We start from the raw sequence: 15778 nt of genomic DNA on the forward strand, positions 1-15778 counted from the left end.
TACCTCCCAGCAGACAAATTTCTGGCCCTGAAAGCTTGGGTGGGCATTTTGCTTTGGGTAGAGACACTGAGGTGTGGGAAAGAGCTGTGACGTTGTTTGGGTGAAGTCCTACATGACTGAGTAGGTGCAAAACTTTAGAGTGAAACTGATCCTATATCATATATCATTGTCCAAAGACCAGAAGGCTTTTGGGTGCCAAGCTTGGGGCCCCTAGAACAGGATTCACCCCTGAAAGATGCCAGAAACCTGCAGCTCTGCAAATCCTGTGCCAGTGTCTGTACTCCTGCGATGCTTAGGGAGAGCTTTGCTCTGGATGGGGTGGAGAGGTGTTGTGGGGGAGGAAACAGGCTCCCTACATCACCAATGTCTTAGAGAGTAATGTTGTGAATAGAGTCAGAGAGCTCCAAGGAATCCTCAGCTGTTGCAGGGCTGGCTCAGCTAGGGGGTCAAGGGCCAGAAACAAGGGCTGACTTCAGGTTCTAGCAGTGCTATTCCTTGGTACCCTGTTATCTGTGGCACCCTGTGGTACCCTGTATCTCCAGGGCACCACCCTGGAGGAGGGTGCACCATGGTACCCTGGTACCCATGTCTGTGCCACCACCCTTGAGGAGGACAAATGTCAGTTTCACATCATATGAAGCTTTGGCCCTGTGTGCTGCTCCTGCCAAGGGCCAGGCAGATCCTCTCGGGAAAGGAGGAACAGCCAGTCCTAATGTCAACAGAGGCCTCTTGTGCAGCGATGCTGTGTCAAGAAGAGGAATGGGTCCCTCCTCCTCCGCCCATTCATCTGGCAGCCGGGGTTGGCGTGCTGCCAAGCCAGGCTGCTTTGGAAACATTTCATTGAGGAGGCAGCTGAGCCTAGGAAAACAGAATGAAAATATACAGAGGGATCACTGTTGTTAGGCAAAATAAATGCAGGCGGCTGCATTTCTGTCCCCCAAATCCAGCCCAGCCGGGCCCCTCTGGCTCCTATGGGGTCAGGGTGGCTGCTGCTGCCTGGGGATGGCATCTTCATTGTGGGTTAGGAGCTGGGGAATGAGGCCTGGAGAGATCATCCGTGGCTTTGGCCAACTTGCTGATGGCCCTGGTGAAGAGGCCCACATTCATCTTGGTGTAGTGGTGGCCAAGGAAATGGGACAAGGCAGAGAACAGCAGCAAGGATGAGCCAGCAGCAGTGACTCGTGGTCCCTGCATGGCCACCAGAGCAGGAGGGTTGATGGGAGTGATGCAGGGGCTGCAGGAGTGAGTCAGATTTTGGCCACGCTCATTCCCATCTCCCTCTTCAGCATCAACCATGGGACCAGGCTGGGCAGGAGGCCCCCAGCAGGACAGAGTCCAATCCCTGGGTTTTCAAAGCCCAGTTGCTTGGCATGCCCCACCTTCTGTCTGCTGGCAGAGAGAGAGCAGAGTCATCCCAAGGCAGTCCCCAGGGACAGAGGGTGGAGGTGCCTCTCTGACTTCTGAGCAAGGCTGCATACAACAGGTTTGCCTTTCCTGTTGTTTCCTCCTATAACCTCCCTCCTTCCTCCAAAGGCCTTCAAACCGCTCCATGGCCACTTGATGACCTACAAGAGATGCATCCCAGCTCTTTCCCTCCCTCCTGGGAGGTCCGGGGTGATTTGGGGGAGGCAGAGCTGGATCCCCAGCCCCATGGGACACCAAGGCTCTCACCCCTGCATAGCTTTTTGTGGCTTCACTTCCTCTCTTTGTCCACCCAGCACAGTATGGTTCTGTTATTTACAGCTTAGATCAGGGTGTTGAAAGAGCCCAGTGTGAGCAGAAAAAGCCCAACCCACAGTCCAGGAGAGATACATTTCACCAGCCCAGCTCATGCGTGGATTTTCAGCACAGGGCAGGTGCCTAGGGCTGAGACTGGATCTTGCCCTGGTCCTTGTTCATGGGAGCTTCTTTGCTACAAAGATTCAGGCTCCCCTCCTGCTCTCCTGCCAGGAAAGCACACAGCAAGGTAATCCTTTTCTGCCATGTGAGGAGTGATTTGCCTTGTGTCTCTCCACATGCCTCTCCTGGAAACAGGTTGGGTGTGACACTGGTTCCCAAATCCCGCTGCTGGGAGCATCCTGGGATGATGGCAAATGTGACAGTGATGGCTCTTGTGGCCAACTTTCCATCCAGCTGTACCCTGTGATCTACTCATGTCCCAAAGCTGGGGCAGATCCCATACTGAAGGCTAACAGAAGCATTGCTTACCCCTTGCTTTGCCATAATTTATTCATACTCTTGTAGCCTGAAAAAAATGATTCCCCGTTTATTTTAACATCCCTAATTAAAGGGAAGGAACTCCATTGGCTGAAAGGGGGAGGTGGTGGCCCAAGAGAGTTGGTTTCTGCTGAGCTCAGCCCCGAGACAGCCAGCCTGGCTGGGATGGACATCGCTCCAGTGCGGGACTGAGTAACTTTCTGGAGCACTCTGCGCTTTTAGACTCCATGCTGGAGAGGTGGCTGCTCCTCCTGGAAGCCAAGGGTCTTCGCCCAGCAGCTGCTCTGTGCTTAATTGCTGCCTGCACAGCAAATGCATTTGCTGGAAGGGTGCTGAAATCTCCGTGGCAAGACAGAGGCTCAGCACTTTGTTAATCTTACAGGGGCTGGGGGAAGGCAGCCCTGGCAAGCCAGAGATGTAGTGTCCTATGTAGGGGAAAGAAGGAACAACAGCTTCTGACAGCCAGAAGTCACTATCTGGGTACAAGGGGGTGTCTGGGTCTGCATCATCCCAGCCTGAGCAACCACAGGGACACACAGGCTAGTAGAGCTGTTCCTGGATCGACATGAGGGTGAGAACAGCCATCCCACACTTGATCTTGGAATTCAGCCTGTGCTTGGAGAAGAGAGATGGTACTTTCAGTCCTTGCATTTCTCTTTTGAGTACACAGACAATTGCAGTCACACCTGAAGGAGGTCTTTGAGCTTGTCAGTTCTGGAAAGTTTCATAAAATAACTGGCTGGCTAGCAAAAAGCCACTTTATTAGAGTCCCTGCTGGAAGAGGAGAACAGCAATAACTCAGCGCTAATGAATCAGTGGAGAATCCACAGGGGATTTGAACAGTTTGACAGAAAAAAGCTCCAACTCCAAGTCTATGCTTTGTTGGAGACCTTACTAGGCACTGGAAAATCTAAAAATGGTGCTAAACTTCATGGACAACCAAATCAAGGTGTCCCTTCTCTTGCTTGCAAGGCCAAATATTTCATAAGACAATGCTCTCTGTCTCTTCCTGGACTCTGGATCTATGGGGGTACTAAGGAATAATTATCCTGGCCAATGGATTCCTCTGCTCCCAAATGCATTGAGGCAGGGGAGCTACAGTTAATCCCTGTGTCCTTTCCATTCTGCCTCTGCTCTGAACAGCATCAGAAACATAGGAAAGGCAAAAATAGCCACACTTCCAATGAGGACTGTACAATGGAGGCTGTAGCAGGGAGCTTGGCTGCTGATAAGCCTGTCTTTGGCTGCTTTGAACAGCAAATCCTCTGGATGGCTGGAGCAGGAGCTTGGTATCTGCCTGCTCTCTACTACCCTGTTCCTTTCCCATCATTAATTGACCATAAAGCTTCTTCTGCCCTTGTGTATCTTCATCTGTCACCACAGGACTTCCCTTGTGTTCCCTGGGCCTTGCAAAGCTGTGATGCCATCTCTAGAGACTCAGGCAGTGTCACTTGTGTTACTGAAAGCACAGCATTGACTGTTGGGAGTCAAAAAAGTGTCAAAGCAGCATGGGAGCAACCAAGAAAGGGGAAGATGCCCAGGGGAAGGCAGTCTTTCTGCTGAGGATGGGGTTTGGGCACGGTGGGGAGAGAGGAGAGCAGCTACATGAAGGTGTGGAGGTGGGAACAGCCAAGGAGGTGACATCCCTTTGGGTTGAGGTGTGGCACCAGCCATCACTTACCTTGACTGCCATAAAACAAAGCACAGGTGCCAGGAAGCCCACAGAGGCATCTCAGCAGCACCCTTGTCATCTCTCCTTTTTATAGTCCTTGAATTTAGTTTCTAGAAAGATAAAAGCAGATTTCTTATTCCACAGCACCTGCACTTTTAAAGCTGGACTTCTGATTGAGCTGGCACCCAAAGAATTTCTGAGGATATTGCAATGCATTGCTGCCTGACTGTGGTCTAGAGCCCCTGGGGCTCCAGCCCCTTTGGTCAGTTAATTTTCTAGCCAGGAACTCAAGATAAAATACTTCCCAGAGCCAGCAGGACAAATCAGCACTTGGTGGATAACACCAGTGATGAGGCCAGAAGGGCTGCAGTCGGTGGGTTGCAGCACGGACAGACGCTGACCAAACAGTCTTGAAAGCAGGAGGGGAACCAGGGCTGCCAGTGGTAGAGGCTCAGCAAATGGCTGGGCTCAGGAAAGCGTGCAGTGAATTATTGATGTACCTGGTTCCAGGCTCTGAATGAGCAGCATCAGGGGCTGGGCAGGAGGCTGACATTTTGCATCCTTCCCCAGGGAGAAGAGGTCTGTCCACGTTCCCTGGGAGGAGGAGAGGTCTCCCCTTTGAAAAATTCCAAGGCAGTGATGAAAGGCACAGGGAAAGATGGGGAGGAATGGGGAGCAGCAAATGTTCAGAATGAAGAGAGAGAGGAAAAATAAATTGGTTTGTCTTTGAAATAACATGCTAACCCCCCAGAGACAGGCTGGCCAGCCACTGCACCAACCTTGCCTTGATTTGAGTCTGGATTATATGTTTTATGCAATCAAAAGTCAGCTCATTGGGAATGAATAACATCCCTGCTTGGTCTGAAGTCTAAAATCCTCTTTATTGGCACTGTCTGGGGACGACGTAAGTAAGGACACTCAAGGTTGTCACTAGGTGAGCTCTGCAGTGACTGGTGACAGAGGGACCAGACAAGCTGGGGTGCTGTGTTCCAGCTCTCATGCAGTCTCACTCTCTGCCTGAGCAGTCGTGGCAGCTGCAGGGAGACATGGGTGCCAGCAGAAATTCTGTCATACCAGAGCCCACAGCTTCCATCATTGAAAAAGCATGAGATTGCTGGACTGCTCTCTGCCAGGAAGGTGTGCTCCACCTTGGGCAAGGAGGGTGCTTTGGGATGGACCTGTGAGGTCCCTCTGTGCAGCCAGAGAGACGCAGAAGTGGACAAAGCCCTTTGTCAGCCCAGGACCTGTCACTACAACAGTGAGCCGAGGTGATGGGCAAAATGCCCTGCTCCCGTGGCAAGCGTTTCCTGTTGCAACAAGCTCTTAAAGAGAGCAAAATGGCCTTCAGGGTTAAAGAAATGGGGACGTGATTCTAGGGAAAATCTGAGCATAAACAAATCTGTGTGCAGCTGCTGCCCCAGGCCAGTCCCTGCCACTGCTAGTACTCATTACTTTGAACAAGACCAACGGCAGCAAGGAACACCTCAGCCTTCAAGGAAAACCTCTTCCTGACCTTCATTGATTAGCTTGTGGCTTGCTCTCTAAAATGGAGATCTCTCATTGCAGTAGCTCTGCCTGCTCTCACCACCTGCCTGATTCCTGATTCCTTCCCTCTGTCCTGTGGAGGAGACCTTGGGCTTGGAGGTATCTTGTGGCAGAGCAAACGCACATAATTATTTCCTGTTCCCTACTTGCATGGCCCTGTTATTCCAGGAAATGTACTCTTGCTCTGTCAGTAAGAATAAATAGGAGATCTCTGCAACAAGGGAGTAACCGGTAATGGTTTAGATGTGACTGAACTGCAGATAGGAAGGAATCGGTCTTGGATTCTCAAAGCACTGAGAATAATAGCAAGAAAACTGAACTCGAAGACCTGTGAGCTCTGCTTTTCCTCAGAGGTTTGTCACTTAAATTTAGACAGGACACAAAGCCAGGACTGTATTTCTGGGGAAAATCTTGTGAACAGTGTCCTGCTGGCCACAGTAGCAAAGTGATGGCAGGGTGTAGAGGCCCAGAGAAGTGGACTTCAGTTGCCACAGCTCTCCCCCCATCAGCCCTACACCGTGCTGGTCCCAAGGGTGCTGCCATCACCCTCGGCTAGAAGCAGAGCCTGATGAGGAATCAGCTCCCTGGATTTTGGGGTGCCAACTCAGGCAGTACGTGCTGAATATATTCATATATCCCTTTAATGTAATCCCGCCTGAGAGCACAAGAGAGCTCCTGGAAGCCAGCAGTACCTGTGTTTTTCATCTCCTCCCCCAAGGGCCGTGTGTACTAAAGGACCTGGCGGTTCCTGTACCCGAGGAACTCTGCTATGATGCCTGGGACGAGCACCTTCACTACAGGGCTTTAAAAGAAAAAGCAAACCATGATGCTCATGGAAGGGCAGGGCACTGCTGTCTGCTCTGCTGCCCGATGTAAAGCCGTAGGTGAATTACGGGTGAGGCTGAGTGTTGATTTGTGGGGTCAGAGTCGGCGCCTGAATCGAGCATCGCCGACAACCCACAGGATCAGCGCCGATCCCGCCGACACCCCCGGGGCAGCGCTGCCACCTCCAGCGCCGCCGTGCCCCTTTGTCCCGCTCCCGGCCCTCGGATGGCCTCGCCAGCCCCTCATCCACCAGCGCCGTGGGTCTTTTCTCTCCGGGCACGGGGGACACAGCGTCCCTCGCATGTCCCACTCCTCCTGGGGACACGGCGGGGGACACCGGGCGGTGCCCGGGGCCGTGCCCTCGCCACGGCGGCGGCCGGGCAGCTGCCACGGACAGCGGTGCCCCGACGGGCGGCGGGGGCGGGCGGGGGGCTGCGGAGCGTCCCGCCCCGGCGGGGCCGGCTCCCGGCCGGCGGGACCACCCCCCCGGTCCCCGCCCTCTCCTCCTCCTCCTCGGCGTCTCTCCTCCCCTCGCCCGGCTCAGTCGGTCGCAGCCATGGCGGAGGGAGGAGAGGGAGAGGAGCTGCTCCGCCCGCCGCTGCCCGCCGGCGCCCCGGGCCCCAAGCGCTTGTGCTCCCGGGCCTGCCCGGCGGGGGGCACCGGGGCCGTGCACCCCCGTCCCGGGGCCGCGGGGGCCGGCTCGGCGGGGCCAGGAGCGGGGGCCAGCGGGGCCCCTCCGGCGCTGCCCGGCTGCTGCCCCGCGGCGGCGGCGGGGCCGGCGGGGGCGGCGGGACCAGCGGCGGCCGCGGCGGGGCCGGGGGGCGGCGGCGGGGGCGGCGGGACCGGCAGTCTGCTGCAGCCCGAGTCATTGCTGGACGCGGCGGCCAAGCGGGTGGCGGGGAGCTGGGCCTTCGAGCGGGTAGAGGGCCGCTTCCAGCGCATCCCCGAGCCCGTCCAGCGCCGCATCGTCTACTGGAGCTTCCCCCGCAGCGAGCGGCAGATCTGCATGTACTCCAGCTTCCAGCCCGGCCGCGCTGCCGCTGCCGCCTCCCCCGGCAGCGCCGCCGCGGGGGGACCCTCGGCCGCCGCCGCCGCCCCCGCCCCGGCCGGCGAGGAGAGCCCCGCCGCCGGCCCCCCGCCGCCCGCCGCCCCCGCCGCGCCGCAGGGCGAGGGGCTGCCCTTCCGCCGCGGCATCCGCCTGCTGGAGACCGGCGCGGTGGACAACGTGCTGCAAGTCGGTGAGTGCCGGGACGGGGCCCCCGGGGGCTCGTCTGTGTCCGTCCGTACCCCCCTCCCCATCCCCTCCTGCACTTAAGCCTTTTGTCTGGCGCGGTTGTGGTTTGACAGGAAAATCCTGCCCCGGGGGCAGGGACTGCCGTGCGCTCCTCCGGGAAGATGCCGGCTTGGGTTTTGGGGTGGGAGGGCGAGGGTGACCTTCCCCCCGCCTCGGGGGCTGCGTCTGCCCGGGGGTCACCGGCAGCTGCGCGCAGCTTGGACGCCGTTCCTCCAGCCCGAGGGGGGAAATAAAGACCACCCCTCTTTCCCCCCACCGCCCCCCCAAAGTGCCCGTCGGGGGGTTGTATGGAGGGCACGCAGCCCTGCCGCCCTCCCCGACCCCTCAGTCGCGGTCCCTCTCACCCTTGAGCACCCCCACCCGCGCTCCCACGGGGGTCCTGTCCTTTCCATCGGGAGATGGGCTTATAAACATAATGCATCTCTCCGAGCGTTCCTCTTTGTCCTCTCCATCAGGGGCTTTCCCTTCTTGGAACATCTCTAGGGGTGGCATCCAGCCCCCGCTTTCCTCTTCCCAGCCCCTTCACGGTCACGTCCAGCGGGACCGGCTCGGGGGGAAGGGAATGGGTGGGGGGTGACAAGTTGGGTGGACTCGCGGGTACCACCGGTGACCTGGCGCGATGCGCGGGTCGGGGACGGATGCGCACGGCCTTGTCACGCTCGTTCCGTGTCCAAGGGGCCGTGGGAATGATGATGGGAATAATGGCATCGTGTTTTCTCTCCATGGGCAGGTGGCTTTTGTGTGCGCTGGCGGAGGGGGATTGCCGGAGAGGAAATGTTCCTCTTCCCCTGTCCTTCTAGTCCTTGTCCCCATCTGAAATCCGCATATATTTAAAGAGAAACAAATTGGGGTGTTTTACATAGAATAAGCCGCTCCTCCGTTGTTATTGGAAGGGATTGAAATGCGCGTTCCCATTAAAATGACATTAGGCGAGAATTTGTTTTGCAAATGCGAAATGTAAATTCATTTTGTGCCAGGGTATGGCGTGAATGAGTGAAGGGAGGGTGGTTTTTGTTGTAAGGAATGGGTAGTTCGCTCTGTTTATTTAAAGAGCGATTCTTCCTTTTGGGGAAAAAAAACTGCTTAAAAAAAATAATAAAAATCCCATTCGGTACAGTTTACATTCAGAAGAGCATTATCAAAACATTTTCCATTTGAGATGTGAGAATAGGAGGCAGCAGAAGAATTTTCCTCCCACCTCTGAGGACATGCAGTGAAAATTCCTGAAGCACAAAAGGTTTTTCTCCGAGGATATGATTATAGCCTTTTTTTTGGTGTGAATTAATATTTTGTAAGGGCCGCGTTAAGATGATTAATTATTCTGTTTAAAATACTGTGAAACTCAAAACTAAATTATTTTTTTTAGAAGGAGAGGAGTAGTTCTTCAGGAACTTTAAAATTAGGGGGGAAGGAAGATAATAGCTTGCTGAGGGTAATGTTTTAATGACCTGCCCACCAAGATGTGGGAGTGGGAGACAGAGGTGATGGTTTCCTAAACCCACGACTGATTCAATACAAAGGAATGTTCTTTTAAAATGAGTTTTAAAAATTATTTGTCTTTGAAACTTAGCTTTGGTGAGCCTGTATGCAATTCTGTGAAGGATCTGGGTGGGTGCTGGGGTCAGGTATATGCAGGACACGAAGCAAAGCAGTCCCATCCCGAAGTGATCTCCAGTGCTGGTATCCAGCATCCCATCTGCCTGTCTCCCTGCACTTCCTGCTGCTGCTCTGAGCGAGCCAGAGAACCGAGAGGATGGTCCTGGCTCTGGTGTTTCATGTCCCCCCCGACAAGTCCAAACTATCTCCCCAGCTTTGAAACCAGAGCTCGCTGTCATTGTCCTCCGAGCCGTCAGCTTTTCAGATGAAGCAGCACGTTCTGGAAGCGCTCGCCGCAAAGTCGGTGGGTGATTTATCTCCCGTTTTCACAGCCCGAGAGGGGCGCCCGGGATGCTCGCCATGGGAATTTGCCTTTGGAGCTGGGGGTGGAGAGGGGAGGTTTGTGTCTTGGCTATCGTGTGGCTCCTCTTCACACGGCAGTGGGTGGGTGATGTGGGGTCAGACACCTCTGTTTTTGTCCCAGGAGCAGCCACGTCACAGCAGTGCCTCGCAGCCCTGAGCTGGAGGAGGAGAATTTACATCAAACAAAAGGCTGTGAAGGGCTGTGTGTTTATAGACAGCAGGCAAAGCTGAGATGTCCTCTGCCAACTTTCCACATCCATCCTGTGGATGCCTCTGGAAGGTGAGGTGGAAGAGCTCCAGCCACTAGAGACACAAACACTTTGTGGCTGTGTGTGTGTTTGCAATTAAGATAGGAACTTGGGAACCATTATGTCTTGGGAAAAAAATAAAACTCCAGCCCTGGCTTCCTTGATGCTCTCCAGCACTAAATCAAAACTACTGTTCCCCTCTAAGGATCCCTTTAACGGACACCACCGGCTCCCAGCACCATGACCTGAGGTTTGCACAGTTGAGATTTGCTGTTAATAAAGATCAGATGTTTATACAGTTGTGTTTCTGACTCAGACCTGTGAAAAAATAGGGGTAGTACAGATGTGAAATTCCTTTTCTATGTGGTTGGAAAAATCCTTTTGAAAAATTGAAAGACAAAATCCAGGAGGAATGACCTTCTGGCAGTGGAGGATGGTGTGGAGGGGTGAGGATTGTGCTCATGGGCACAGAGTGCTTCTGGCTCCTTCGTGCTTACAAAGCTGGCAGGTCTGAAAAAAACATATATGCCACATTATCAACCAATAATTCCTTCATGCTTAGTAAAACTTAAACGAGGCTTAAACCCTGATCTCACTGGAGTCATTAAATTGATTTTTTTTTTTCCCCTGCTCAAAGAAAGATCTTGGATGTTGAACACAGGCATCTTTGTCTTCTTAAAAACTGCTTTATTATTATGTGTACAGATCCCGTCTTTGTGTGTGTGTGGTGTGTGGGTTTTTTTTCTTTTAATTTTTAGACAAATGACAAAAGCATGCAGGAAAGGAATGCAGAAATGCCAGGCTTAATATAAAGCATGCAACTGCACTGCATGCCGGGAATCCTAAAGGATACAAAACCTTTAACGACAGCGGTTAATTTTTAACAAGTTCACTTGCATAAATATTTATGAACAAAAGTTTTTACACTATTATCTCTTGGGTTTTTGGAGAAAGAAAAGACCTTTCGTGGATTTTGACAGTAAGCTGTGATCTGGCAGAACAAATTCACGTTTCTCGCCTGCACTCCCCAGTATGGTGTAATACGGTTTGCCCTCGAGTCATCTTAGATGCTAATGGGTGGGCAAGTGTCCTGGGTAATTTTAGGGAGGAATTCTTCTTTTTCATTGGTTTTACAGCTACTTACGAGAGGAAGCATCGAGCTTTGTGTTGTTCTTTGGATTGTAACCAGCCGCTTAGGAACCTACACGGTATGTGCTCCTTACCCACAGATAAGCCTTTGTGCCCCAATGGGAAGGTATGCGGTCCAGCCATAAGTACATAGGCAGAATTTACATTTGCTGTTAGAATAACAATGAAGCAGGGCTTTAAAATGCCCTGGCTTTGTAAACACTTGGAGGGAGCCTGTTTCTTTCAAACCTGCAATTAATTCTGGATATTTTATCTGATGCTTTGCAGGTCAGTCATGAGTTTCCTAGTCCAGTATCTATGCTGGACGTGTAGGTGCTGGGGATTTTCTAACCTTGTTTCAACAGCCTTCTGACTGGGCAGAGGTTAAGCAAGACCTGATACCTGTAAATGATATCCGTAAATGCATTTTAATTGGAGTTCAGATTTGGAAGCTTTTTATTGCACTTCAGTTTTCAGCTTGTATTGGTCTGTGTTTGTAATGATGTCTGTTGAAATGTAGCTTCAGAGGTAAAAATAGTGATGAGTTCCAATGTGGTTGAAACCACTTCTAACTTTTTTTTCCAAACTATTTTTAGGTTTTAAGCTTCTTTTTTTCTTCACCCCTAAAAATGCTCACTTTTAGGCAAGCATTTGGTTTCCTGCCCCTGTGACGTGGTACGGAGCAGAGTCTAAATTTATATCCAGTGGTGTGTTGCTTTATAGAGCTGTTTATTTTGGGGAAAACACTTTGATGGGGCTCTCTAGGGTGAATTGTGGTTGCTTTTGTTTTGTGTAAAGATTGGTCTCCTCCTGGGTCTGGGTTTAAAGCTGCATCCGGCAGGAGCAGGTTTGGAAAGAATGCCATGGGATGTGAAAGGTTTTTTCAGGTTAATTCCTGGTGTCCTGTGTCTGAGTGCTGCTAAGGGAGTTTAATTTTTCTGTATCCTTTTAGTTTGTGTGTGGGATGCTTGTTGTACAACATGTATCCAATTTGCTAATTAATTTTTACTTTGTTTTTCTTTAGGGGTAGGTTACTGGATTCTACCCTATGTATTAAAATGCTTTAAACCACATAAAAGGAGCTGGCAGAGGTTCATTAGCCCTATCATGATGGAAACTCTTGTACATTTTAAATATACATTAAGCTCGTTAGGTTTCTAATTATCTTTTTCTTAACATATATAATTAAACTAAAACATTATTAGGCATTAGAACTCACGATCTGTTTATTGCTGTTTCCTCATAGGTGAGTTATTTCTTGAGCCTATTCTGGACTGTATTATAGAAACTGAAAAAGAAGATGAAAACCACCAGAGCTTCTTGCTGGTAGTGCAGGGAGAGCTGGGATGACAGCTGGAATTTTAACCTTTTATTTTAAGCAGATTTATCTATTGGCTTTTTGAGTCTTTTTCAAAGAGTATAAACAGATCCTCTGAGGCTGGGATGTCTTTTGAACTAGGTAGTTAATTAAATGATACTAACTTAGAGGCCAGAGACCTGAAAAATAAAGCACAAGAAATAAAATATTTAGTGTTGGCTTTAAGAATAAATAGGTTTGAAACATTTTTCAGAGCATGAGTCCTAGTTTCTGGCTTGAGCTGGCAAATAGGAGTTTGTTCTCAGCTCACCTGTGCTTTATAAAGCTTAGTCTTCAGCTTCCAAGTTGCGTGTCATTCACAGCAGATTTTAATTTTGCTCACATCTAGAGAGAATATTTTAGGAAATATTTAACTGTGCTAAAACTGCAATAACATAAACCACATGTGCCTGCTTGCTTTGTTTTTGAAGCTTGTGTGAGGGAATGTGCTTTGCTGGTATTTGACGCTTGCTTTGATGTTAGATGTTTTATGATTAGTCCCTCAAACCTCAGATAGGACTTTTGGAAAACTTAAATGAGCTTGTCTGTCTGATAGCTCTGTAAAGTCACATTCAGCTGTGCATTGTCTTGTGGTGTGTCAGCTTTAAATTTTCTTTGAAAAGAAATAAGTTTTTAAAAAATAATCTTGGTAGTGTTAGGATGGAATAGTTTGTGGGCTTATATATTTCCTTGGCATATATTGGAACCTCACCCTGGTGGAGGACCTGGTCCATGGGGGAGATGGAGTTCTTGGTGGTTCTGGGGTTATCTCCTGCTCCCCTGTCCCAGTGAGGGACCTGCTCCCCTCTAGGATTAGCTCAGATGAACGGCATGGCCAGCCTTGTGCTTGCATTGATTTTTCAGGGGTTTTGCATTTAGGTGACATGAACAGCTTTGTGTTTAGTAGCAATGTTGGTTTACCCCTGCTGCTCTTGAGGCTGGAGTAGCTCATGTGTGTGAGGAGCTGGGCATGGTTTTTTGGGGGAGCAGCAGCATCTCTTCATCCTCTCAAGGTGGCCAGGCCTGGGAACTTCCAGTGTGAGGCTAAGGCTTGTTGCTGCATGTTGCCACTTCGTGCTTGAAGTGAGTGAATTTTCTTTTGGGGCTGGGGAGGTAGTGCTGTTTCTCCCAGGAGTGTGAGGCTTTGGCTTTGTTCCTCTGGCCACTCTCTGAGGAGCTGAACTCGTGTAACATCCTGGGTGAGGTGGTGGGGAAAGAGCCTTTGCTTTTCAGGGCTTGTTTCTTTTGGTGGGGCAGTGGAGGACACCTGGACAGGTGGGCACTGGGATGGCCCCCTGGCGTTGCTCAGCAGGCATCAAGAGATGGTTCAGCCTGTGCTTCTCCATCAATCTCTCCATCTGCGGCTGGTGCCAGTGACTTTATTTTGCAAGGAGGTGGAGGAGTGCAATACCTTGAGGGTGTTAAAAATGAACTTGAGGTATGTCCTACTGTATGTTTGATGCTGTCTTGGATAGGTTGTGTCATGGAATTGTTATAGTCCTAGTCTTCTGGGGATGAGAGGAGAGGTGGAAAGTGACTTCTCTGGGTACTGGTTCCTGCCTCTGCTGAGCTTTCACTTTCTCTGGCATCAGCATCAATAGAAATTGATCTGTTTTCAATGAAAACAAAAACTCAAAGACACCAAACCTTGGCTGTGCTAATAAGTGCAATAGGACAAATCTAGCATCTGGAGCCAGGATGTGGGATGGTGGTGGGGAGCTCTCCCTGTCTGCCCACAGAGCTGCCAAGGCCCTGGAGATGCTGTCCTCCATGCTCAGGAGAGAAATGCTGAGCCCATTTTGTTTTTCACCTGTGTTCACAAGGGTTTGATATATGGGCTTGACCCCCAAGTTCTTTTGTGCCTTTGCAGCAGAAGTTGGGAAAGGTCCTGATAACATCTCACAGAGAGACACAAGTCCTTCAAAATCCCTTCCTGGGGGATATGGGGAGGAAAGCATCTTCATGATTTTACAAGAAAATGTCCCAGAAATAAAATTCAAATTTTCAAAGGCTTTTTTCTTTTCTTTTAATCCTGATGTTTAAATATGAATAGATTCCTCTTGGTTGGTGCAGTGGGTGTTGTTTTATTAAAAGCTGAGGATTCACCTGTGCACGACACCACCACATTTCTCTCAAAATGGATTTTCTAGCACTGCGTTTTAAGAGCATTTCCTTTTTTGTCTTAAGCTTATGGCTTAGGATTTTGTGCAGGATTGGGGTTAGTCCTTGTAAAATGGTGCATTTAAAGTAATGCACAAATTAATAAAACCCTGGGCTTTTACTTGTCGCATTGTAGGTGCGTGTTGCCAGGGATTTTTCTTTTCTTCTTTTTTTTTCTCATTAAAAACAAAGACATGAATGTGCTTAGGAAGCAGATCTGCTGAGATGCCAGCTTGGAAGGGTTGCATGTGGATCTGTTGGTCCAGCTTGCTGTCTGCAAATGTCCTGCTACGGTCGCCCGGGTTAAAATGGGACAGGGGGGTCTGTCTCCCCTTTGCCATGCCCTGGTTGTCGCTGATGCCCATAATGAGCTGGCTGCACCTTCACCACCCAGCTCGTTTGACCGAGGCTGCTAATCATTATTGAGCTTTGCTCAGCAGGATGCAGCGTGGTATCTGCCTGGCTGCTGTCCTTGCACCTGGAGACGGTGCCCGTGTCCCGCAGCTGCTGGAGCGGGGAGGATTCCCCGTGGGAACGCTGGAGGCTTGGTGTCTGGGACCTTGGCAAGGTCAGGCCAGGCTGTGCCCCTGTTCTGGATGCTGACAAGTAGCCCTGGCCTCTGTCCTTTGACTGATTCCAGCATGTGGGTGACTGCTTTGGGACACCAGTCACAGGCATTCCTCGTTGCTGGTGCTGTGTGGTGTTTAAAGGCTGGGTGGCAGGGGATACTTTGTGCTGTGCCTTGTGTGGTTGCCTTGATGAAGATGAGTGCCCTGTCAAAGGAGTGGCAAAGCAACAAATGGTTCCTGAGATAAATAAAATTTCCATTAATGAACTACAATGGCTTTGGATGCCAAATTAAAAGAAGTGTGTCTGGAAGATGAAAAAGAAATGTATTTTCTGTCTCACTCACTAATTCTCATCTCTTTTGATTTTCTTTATCATCAGAAAGACATTCTTAATTTTTTTTTTTAAAGCCAGTTGTATTTATTTTGGTAACAGTTCATTGGCTGCTCTGTGTACAGAAGCTTTCTCTTGAAAGTACTGAAACTATATTAAAAGTGCTTTCGGCTGTCATCTTTTATTTTGCTTCTCCTTCGTTCTTTTCCCAAAGCTGGGTCGTTGCTATATCAAATGCTCTGAAACTGTCTGGTAGCGTTTTCCCTGTGGTGCTCCGTATAAACTGGAAATAAAAAGGGAAGAAATTGCAGGATTTGGATTTCTGCAGCTTTTTTCCCCCTTCTCTGTGTGCGTGTGTGTGTGTGTGTGTGTGTGTGTGTGTCCCATTGAAGTCTGAGCAGCTGTCTCTATCTGCACAGCCTGCTGATGGCATGCACAGATCTGTTTCTTGTGATTAAAAGAAGTAATACCCC

At 50.5% G+C, this 15778-nt stretch overlaps 1 protein-coding gene across 1 annotated transcript in view; it reads left to right on the forward strand.

Annotated features, from left to right (window-relative positions):
- The first annotated feature begins 6815 nt into the window (after positions 1–6815).
- Positions 6816–15778, forward strand: part of ZSWIM5 (zinc finger SWIM-type containing 5) — a 97862-nt gene continuing 88899 nt past the window's right edge. Inside the window, exon 1 of the mRNA XM_014872083.2 lies at positions 6816–7497. Within this exon, the coding sequence (XP_014727569.2) occupies positions 6816–7497 (682 nt within the window). The remainder of the gene's footprint in view (positions 7498–15778) is intronic.

Source organism: Sturnus vulgaris, chromosome 9 (assembly GCF_052056855.1).
Source record: "Sturnus vulgaris isolate bStuVul1 chromosome 9, bStuVul1.hap1, whole genome shotgun sequence".
Taxonomy (NCBI): Eukaryota; Metazoa; Chordata; class Aves; order Passeriformes; family Sturnidae; genus Sturnus; species Sturnus vulgaris.